The sequence below is a fragment of the Camelina sativa genome, chromosome 2 (assembly GCF_000633955.1).
Source record: "Camelina sativa cultivar DH55 chromosome 2, Cs, whole genome shotgun sequence".
NCBI lineage: Eukaryota > Viridiplantae > Streptophyta > Magnoliopsida > Brassicales > Brassicaceae > Camelina > Camelina sativa.
The window spans coordinates 18040777-18049671 of record NC_025686.1 but is presented as its reverse complement, the minus strand read 5'-3'; the positions used below and the strand labels follow the sequence as shown (position 1 = coordinate 18049671).

The following is an 8895-nucleotide window of genomic DNA, read 5'->3' as shown; positions in this document are numbered from 1 at the left end:
GAAATCTAAACCCTAACATCTCATTTGTGAACCCAAACCGACATATTATTTTGTTTTACTTGTAAAATCTAAACCCTAACTATCTCATTTGTGAACCCAAACCGACATATAATTTCATTCTAATTGTAAAATTTAAACTCTAACCACCTCATTTGTAAACCCAAACCGACATATAATTTCGTTTTAATTGTAAAATCTAAACCCTAACCACTTCATTTGTAAACCCAAACCGACATAATTTTATTCTAAGTTTAAAAATCTAAACCAAGCCAATATTTAATTTTTCTTAATTAAAAGTATACAGAATTTGTTTCCTTAATTTGGTTTGCTTTTTAATTTAATTTTAATTTATTTTTGAAATAAAATATTAGATGGAAGATTCTGATTGGCTGAGAGAAGAGGGGGTTCACCGCTAGGGGTGAACCTAAGTATTAATAAAATATATATATGGTCGTGCCTCGTGTGGTTAATTAATAAATTAATTACCCGAATAATTTTATGGATTAAGAGGAAAACAACATCATAAAAACAGAAAAAAAAAAGTTGTAATAATAAAGACAGAGAGGTTAAATAAGGCATATTAAACGGTCATACACAAAAAAGAAAAGATTCGTCTCCTAAAAACGAAAACTCTCAATTCTTCAATCTCTTCCCTCTCCGGACAACACACAATCCATTCTTCTTCTTCTTCTTCTTCTTCTATTGTCTCTGTCTTCTTCACGGGTTTCAATAAATAAAAAACCTTTGATCCTTCTTTTTTTAAATAATTAAAGTTGTCTCTTTTACTTTTTTTTTCTTTTCTTTAATCTGGTTTTGGTTAATAGAGACTCTCTCTCTGTTACCTCTACTGGCTGCTGCTACTTCTTTGGGATGTGTTTGTTTCAATTTCGAAGAAACCTTGTGAAGACGAACAAACCCATGTATGCAATTTTTAATCTTTGTTTTTTTTTTAATAAAAAATTCAATTACTTAAATTGAATTTGATGATGCTCGTGCTCACGCATTTTTGTTTGCTTAGGATCTAAAAATGAGATCTTTCACTTTGGCTATGCTTAATTCAGCTTCTCTGTGTGCTGCTTAGATGAAACCCTTTTTAAAAAATTGGGTTTTTTTTGGTTTCGTTTGCTTACACATTGATCGACCCACATAAGTTGTTTGTTGAAATGCCTCTGAGAAGATAAAAGACTAGATTCAATGCGTTTTTGGGTTGAGATTGATGTTCAACTCTTTTTATTTATTTTGTGAACTCGTTTTGTNTTTAAACCGCACTTTAATAAATCTAAACCGACATATATAAAATCTAAACCCTAACCATTTCATTTGTAAATCCAAACCGTATATAATTTCGTTCTACTTATAAAATCTAAACCCTAACCATCTTATTTGTGAACCTAAACCGACATATAATTTCGTTCTAATTGTGAAATCTAAACCCTAACATCTCATTTGTGAACCCAAACCGACATATTATTTTGTTTTACTTGTAAAATCTAAACCCTAACTATCTCATTTGTGAACCCAAACCGACATATAATTTCATTCTAATTGTAAAATTTAAACTCTAACCACCTCATTTGTAAACCCAAACCGACATATAATTTCGTTTTAATTGTAAAATCTAAACCCTAACCACTTCATTTGTAAACCCAAACCGACATAATTTTATTCTAAGTTTAAAAATCTAAACCAAGCCAATATTTAATTTTTCTTAATTAAAAGTATACAGAATTTGTTTCCTTAATTTGGTTTGCTTTTTAATTTAATTTTAATTTATTTTTGAAATAAAATATTAGATGGAAGATTCTGATTGGCTGAGAGAAGAGGGGGTTCACCGCTAGGGGTGAACCTAAGTATTAATAAAATATATATATGGTCGTGCCTCGTGTGGTTAATTAATAAATTAATTACCCGAATAATTTTATGGATTAAGAGGAAAACAACATCATAAAAACAGAAAAAAAAAAGTTGTAATAATAAAGACAGAGAGGTTAAATAAGGCATATTAAACGGTCATACACAAAAAAGAAAAGATTCGTCTCCTAAAAACGAAAACTCTCAATTCTTCAATCTCTTCCCTCTCCGGACAACACACAATCCATTCTTCTTCTTCTTCTTCTTCTTCTATTGTCTCTGTCTTCTTCACGGGTTTCAATAAATAAAAAACCTTTGATCCTTCTTTTTTTAAATAATTAAAGTTGTCTCTTTTACTTTTTTTTTCTTTTCTTTAATCTGGTTTTGGTTAATAGAGACTCTCTCTCTGTTACCTCTACTGGCTGCTGCTACTTCTTTGGGATGTGTTTGTTTCAATTTCGAAGAAACCTTGTGAAGACGAACAAACCCATGTATGCAATTTTTAATCTTTGTTTTTTTTTTAATAAAAAATTCAATTACTTAAATTGAATTTGATGATGCTCGTGCTCACGCATTTTTGTTTGCTTAGGATCTAAAAATGAGATCTTTCACTTTGGCTATGCTTAATTCAGCTTCTCTGTGTGCTGCTTAGATGAAACCCTTTTTAAAAAATTGGGTTTTTTTTGGTTTCGTTTGCTTACACATTGATCGACCCACATAAGTTGTTTGTTGAAATGCCTCTGAGAAGATAAAAGACTAGATTCAATGCGTTTTTGGGTTGAGATTGATGTTCAACTCTTTTTATTTATTTTGTGAACTCGTTTTGTCTCGAACTCTGTGATTGCTTAATTTGTAAACTTCTTACGAATTTTTTAATTTTTAAATATTATTTTCTAAACTTTTATATATAGTTTGCCTTGTAGGTTGCTTGTTTGGAAGCAAAACTGGCAGTTGGGGAAGTTCCTCTTTTGAGAGAAAAGAAATAAAGCATTCTTCTTTAAGCTCTGTGTTTTTTATGGATTGAACTACCCTCAAGGAATAATTATAATGGATTACTTGTCTCAAGAGGAAGATTTGCAATTCTTCGATGCCAACGATGAGATGATGATGATGGCATCAAATCCAAGTGGTTTTGGTTTTGATATATGGAATGATTCACCTGGAAGTGTGGTCGAGAGGCGGAGGAAGTTCTTGGAGTGGATGGGAGTTGAACAAGATGGTGTTCAATCCAAGGAGTTGGTCTCTGCAGCTAATGAGGAGTCTGGCTTTGATGGAGCTCAAGAGAATTCTGTTGAAGCTGAGGAGAGGAGATCTGGAGGTTTTAGCAGTTCTTCTAGTGATGTTTCTTCGTCTGGTTCAAGTGTTGAAGTTTCCGAGGAATTGTCTTTGAGAGTAGACAAAAATGTGGGTGGATGTGATGTGACGAGGAGGCAAAGCTCTTCAATGGCATCATGTTCTAATTCCAGGTATTGCCAAGTGAAGGAAACAGAGAAGCAGGGGAGTATCGCAGGGTTAGTCACGAATTTCAAGAAGGGATGGTTTACGAGGCTGCGGTCTATGGGGTGTACTGCAGATACAAAGGTTGAATCTAGTGGTAGACTCAGAGCTTCTTCTAGTTTTGGTGATGTGATTTCAAGAGTTAAGGTTAAGCAATGTAAGAAACAGGCGAAGGAGCTTTCAGCTCTTTATCAGAGTCAAGACATTAAAGCTCATGATGGTGCCATCTTAGCGATGAAGTTTAGCGGAGATGGGAAGTTTCTTGCAAGTTCTGGTGAAGATGGGATTGTGCGTGTATGGAAAGTCGTGGAGGATAAGAGATCTAGGCTACGAAGGGATGGCCTGAATGAGATAGACCCTTCCTCTATGTACTTTGAGGTAAATGATCTTTCTCAGTTGAAACCGGTTTTGGTGGATGAGGAAAAATCAAAGAAGGCTACAGAAAGTTTCAGGAAAACATCTGATTCGGCTTGCGTTGTCTTCCCTTCCAAAGTTTTCCGGATAATGGATAAACCGTTATATGAATTCCGTGGGCACACGGGTGAAGTCTTGGACATCTCATGGTCAAAAGATAATGTAAGCTTCCAAATTCTTTTACATTTTTCTTACTAACATGCAACCATTGCTTAAATGGAAGTTTGAAAAACTGAGGCATTTGTTATGTAATTTCTTAATGTAGTATCTTATCTCGGCGTCAATGGACAAAACTGTCCGGCTTTGGAAAGTCGGTAGCAATGATTGTCTTGGAGTTTTCCCTCACAATAGTTATGGTATGCTTCTTCTTCCCTCTTGGTGATTACATTTAAAGAACAAATCTTAGTACTATATTGATCTGACTTTAGTTGCAACTTTCTTTATTTGCAGTAACATCTGTTCAGTTCAACCCTGTAAATGAGAATTATTTCATGAGTGGTTCAATTGATGGGAAAGTTCGTATCTGGAACATTTCTGGTTGCAACGTTACTGATTGGGCCGATCTCAAAGACATTATATCCGCAGTGTGTTATCGTCCGGATGGACAGGGAGGAATTATCGGTTGTCTGACCGGAAGCTGCAGATTCTTTAGCATGTCTGGAGAATATTTAGAACTGGACTCTCAGATACATTTGCATAACAAAAAGAAGTCTTCCAATAAAAGGATAACTGGATTTCAGGTAATGTCTCCTTTTTTCACCTGGTCTTGATACTTTGTTTACTTCTCTTGACATTGTGATGCTAACAAATCGATATGCATGTTTCTTTCCAGTATTTACCACAAGAACAAAACAAAGTCCTGGTTGTTTCTGCGGATTCCAAAGTCAGAATTCTCCAAGGCAACAATGTCATCAGAAAATATAAAGGTATGTTGCCTCTTATTCTTACCTACAACGTTCATTTTCTTTTCCATTTCTCTATGATTGATAACTAATAAGCTCATCTCTGTTTTACTTTGTATTCTCTAGGTGTTTGCAAGACGAGAAGCCTCACATCAGCGTCTCTCACATCTGATGGGAAACACATTGTTTCAGCTTGTGAGGACTCCAATGTATATATATGGAGTAATGATGATGAGTCAGATTGTTCTTCGCAAAGCAAAAAGATTCGATCTTTTGAACGTTTCTCCACCAATGCATCCGTTGCAGCAACCTGGTCTGGATTCTCAGATCATAACACAACTCTCCCGTTTTCTTCTCCCTCTTGTTTATCTCTCAACGAAGGATATGTCCCCGGATCAATATCCAAAGGAAGCGCGACATGGCCAGAGGAAAACCTACCCGTAAATCCTCTGTCTACATCTGCGATGAATGCATCTCATTACAAGTTTATCAAATCCTCTTACCAGAGAGCATCTAGCTCTCTATCATGGGGTATGGTCATAGTCACAGGCGGTTGGGATGGACGGATCAGAACATTTCAGAACTACGGTTTGCCTGTGACTACTTGAGAAAACCGGTTTCGTTTTCCTAACTTTGGAAGAAGAAAAAAAACAATCAGATGCGATTGTTCCTTTCTTGATAGGCACAAGCACATGGTTCTAGCAGATCTTGAAGCTTATGGTGGGTCCAAAACCAGATCCACTCTCAGATTTCTGGAGATATCAATTTAGTCAAAAAGTGTTACTTCCTCTCAAGATTATGATGATCCTGTAGAAAATCTTTCAAGAAGTGGTCTCAGTGGGAGATTTGACAATCGGTTGATGTAGACGCCGGGATTGATAAGGAACAGATGTTTCTGTTTTTGGCAATTAGTGGCGGTTGGAGATGGTTTTTTAGACAGTACGGATTTGTCTGAAAAAATTGACAGGCGAGTGTAGTAGTAGGGTCCTAAAAAAAGAAGAGCCAAGTGATCATGGAAAGTAGTGGCTGAAAGAGAAAGATGTTGACGTTACTTCCACAAGAAAGATCTTCCAATGGCTTCTCCTTAGATTTTTTTTCTTAAATTAGGATTTTTATTTGATAAATTTCTAACCTAGTGATTATTGATTCGTTGATTTTATAGTGTAATTTGATTTTTCTAACGTGTAGATGAGTTCATTTATGTATATGTTTAGATTTTGATTTGCACTTATTTAAGGACTTACTCAGCTCCACCTCGGGAGAGGTTCCGCGGCATTGTAGTTGTATACTATTTTGCAGTATACAGTAAAACTTCTTTTTTTCTTCTTTCCCCCAATTGTATACAGTTAATGTAAAATTACGAGTTTGTGTTGTGTCAAAAAAAAAAAAAAAGGTAGCGTGTGCAAGTATCGACTCAAGGTTTTGAGAAAAAGTAAGATCTCAATGAACTAGTTCTTAAAACAGATAAAAATAGTATAACAATATAACAGTCGCTAATGTCGCTATTGCTAATGTCGCCACACACCAACACACAAAGAAAAACCCGAACACATCCATAATAAAAGCCATCTTCTTCTTAGCTTCCGCGATGCGGGCCTGTCGATGTGCTTCTGCAAGAGTAGTGAAGGTGTTGAACTAGTATCTCTACTAGCTCAGGGGATGATATTTAGGAAGGGCGAAACAAAGGACTTTTATTAAGATAGTCAAAGATCGTCGAATTATAATATAACCGTTATGAGCCGATCGGCAAATTACAGAGAATTGTACTCTCAAAATGACTAACTGAACTATAGCTTAGAATCGGATTTATTCCTGACTCCTGGCCAATGTTACTTGATCCTTTCTGCAAGCCGCTCCCTCGGTATTTATAGCTGATGGGACGCTTCACTTCCCTGCCTCGGGATCGATGTGGGATTGTCTTCAAGTAAAGTCGGTGATCGTTCTTATTCGGGCCGTCACTTATTGGGCTGTCCGTCTCAATTGGGCCTTCTAGGAGCTTTGTCGGCCCGATAAGTAAGAGTTAGTCAGTCTACACTCCTGGATTTTGGGGTGACTGTTTCGATAATAGGGCTGTAGGGAAGCCTGTCGCTGTGTTTAAAAGGCCTAGGACTTCCTTGCTAGACCCGAAGGACAAAGGCGTCCAACCTTCCTACTCTCTCCACTTCCGCTACACAAAGGACACCCCTTTTCTCTCTGATAAAAGGGAGTGTGGTGCTCTCATTCGCGAGTTTTCCAAAGTGCCGGGCGATCGTTCTGAGGGGGATTTGAAGGAGGATGACGCGTTTGACGAGTGGGCTCGGCACCATCTCCAGGTTCATCCTCTCTTCTTTATATATATATATATATATATATATATATTTTTTTTTACAACTTTGCTTGGTTTGTCGCAGTCTGCGAGCTCGTCGTATTCGATGGCTTGCCGCTATGAGCGTAGGCTGAAAGCTGCCGAACGTGAGACCGCCCTTGCCGAGGCTGGATTGAAAGATTGCCAGAACCAAGTTAGCAAGTATCGGGCTGAGTCGACTAAGGCCTGGCGAGAGTTTGATCGTCTGAAGAAAGAAAATCGCCAGTTGCAGGGGTCACTGGAACGTTCTTGTGCCGACGTTACTCGCCTGGAAGCTTCCGTCCAGCGAGCTGCTGAAGAATTTGGCCATCAATTGAAGTCTGCGGTTGAGAAAAGAGCCGAGGAGGTACGTCGTGAGGTGAAGGAATTCTACCGCGAACGGTCGAACCAAAATCGTCAGCATATCTGGGATGTAAGGCGGGCTTTTAATCCGATGATGATGAAGGCTCAGGCGAATGGTATCCTGAAGCAGGTCGAAGATCTTGTGATTGATGGTTGTCCGGTTCCTGCTAAGACGGTCCAGTTTGTCACCGACGGCTCGGCTTTTTGGGACAATGTGGTGGACGGTATTGAGATCACCCCGCTTGTTCATGATGGGTACGTGGTGACTCCGACTGCTGAGCATGTTGCGGCTAATCCTCGGCGTATTCCTGGCTATGATGAGATCGTTGATTTTGATGAGTATGGCTCGAACATGCCGTCTGCTACCACCAAGGTCGCGGAACCCGATCTGCCTGCCATTGAAGAACAGGATCCCAATGTTGAGACACAGGCGACGATACAGGAGACGCCGGAACGGGACATTGTGTCCGGCCTTGCTTTGGCGGATGCCGCTGTGGCTCCGATTTCTGAGGGGATTGAAGGTCGTAGCGTCCAAATAGCCGGTCTTGTCAGTGATGCAGGTGTGAGGGATCCGCTAGCCCCTGCTCCAGTCATTGCCCCTGAAGGCGAGGGTGAAATTGTGCCGGAATAGGCCCTGCGTGGCTTTGAAACTACGCCGTTTGTGGCTTTCATTGTTTAAGACTTATTTATGTATTGCTTCCCTGTTTTTTTTTTTTTTTGGAGTATGACTTGAATACTTTGAGGGTGGTTTATTTCTACCCCCTCCCTTTTGGTCGTGAATGATGGTAACGGTTGCTAAGCTTGCGAAGTTTTGTCATTGCAATTTATTATATAATTTTTTTTTTTAAAAGGCGAGCTGGGACATAGTTTTTGACGAGTTGGGGCGAGACTTTAGGCAAAGTTGGAATTTGCCATAGCATCCCCTTTTTTTGACGAGCTGGGGCGAGACTTAGGCAAAGTTGGAATTTGCCATAGCCCTCCCTTTTTGTCGAGCTGGGGCGAGACTTAGGCAAATTTGGAATTTGCCATAGCCCTCCCTTTTTGTCGAGCTGGAGCGAGACTTAGACAAAGTTGGAATTTGCCATAGCCCCCCCTTTTTGCCGAGCTGGAGCGAGACTTAGGCAAAGTTGGAATTTGCCATAGCCCCCCTTTTTGTCGAGCTGTGAACCGCAACGAACGGGTTGTTTTTGGTCGTCCTCGAATTGATCGTTCCCCGTCGCCAGTTCGTGTCGATCCGGCTCAGCCTAGTGATGGGTCGGGTCGATTCGTTGAGGCTCTTCCCAACGACCTGTTCTTCCCGTGGAGGAGCCCACCGGTTGCTGCTGCGTTGCCCCCGTTTCGACCATTGCCGCGGAACTTCGTGCCGGGTGTGGCTGAGATTCTGGTGGAGTTTTCTTCTGTCCTTGACTCCCGATGAAAGGCGCCTGGCGGTTGGCTGGTTTAGGACGGTTAGTTTGTCATGTTGAACGTACTATCGTCGAGTTCAAATTCCTAATTATGTTTGTTTCTTTTCTTCTTGTTATTGGTAGATTGAGACTCAGCATC

The 8895-nt window shown here is 39.4% G+C and overlaps 1 protein-coding gene across 3 annotated transcripts; it reads left to right on the top strand.

The window, feature by feature from the left end:
* Positions 586-5986, top strand: LOC104728602 (WD repeat-containing protein 44-like). Of its 3 annotated transcripts, none has more exons than XM_010447565.2 (6): positions 586-920; positions 2763-3924; positions 4028-4118; positions 4213-4502; positions 4595-4688; positions 4791-5986. In XM_010447565.2, exons 2-6 carry the CDS (start codon positions 2899-2901, stop codon positions 5270-5272), a joined length of 1983 nt encoding a protein of 660 aa, XP_010445867.1. In that variant the 5' UTR covers positions 586-920; positions 2763-2898; the 3' UTR covers positions 5273-5986. The 3 variants fall into 3 exon arrangements, with proteins under 3 accessions (XP_010445867.1, XP_010445872.1, XP_010445864.1); XM_010447570.2 differs by lacking the exon at positions 586-920 and adding an exon at positions 2008-2342 and having other exon boundaries at positions 2775-3924; XM_010447562.2 differs by lacking the exon at positions 586-920 and adding an exon at positions 2008-2342.

Coding starts and splice junctions, on each gene's coding strand:
- LOC104728602 (XM_010447565.2), top strand. CDS start 2,899: ATGGATTACTTGTCTCAAGAGGAAGATTTGCAATTCTTCGATGCCAAC. Junction 4,119..4,212: donor TTTCCCTCACAATAGTTATG/GTATGCTTCTTC, acceptor CTTTATTTGCAG/TAACATCTGTTCAGTTCAAC. Junction 4,689..4,790: donor TGTCATCAGAAAATATAAAG/GTATGTTGCCTC, acceptor TGTATTCTCTAG/GTGTTTGCAAGACGAGAAGC.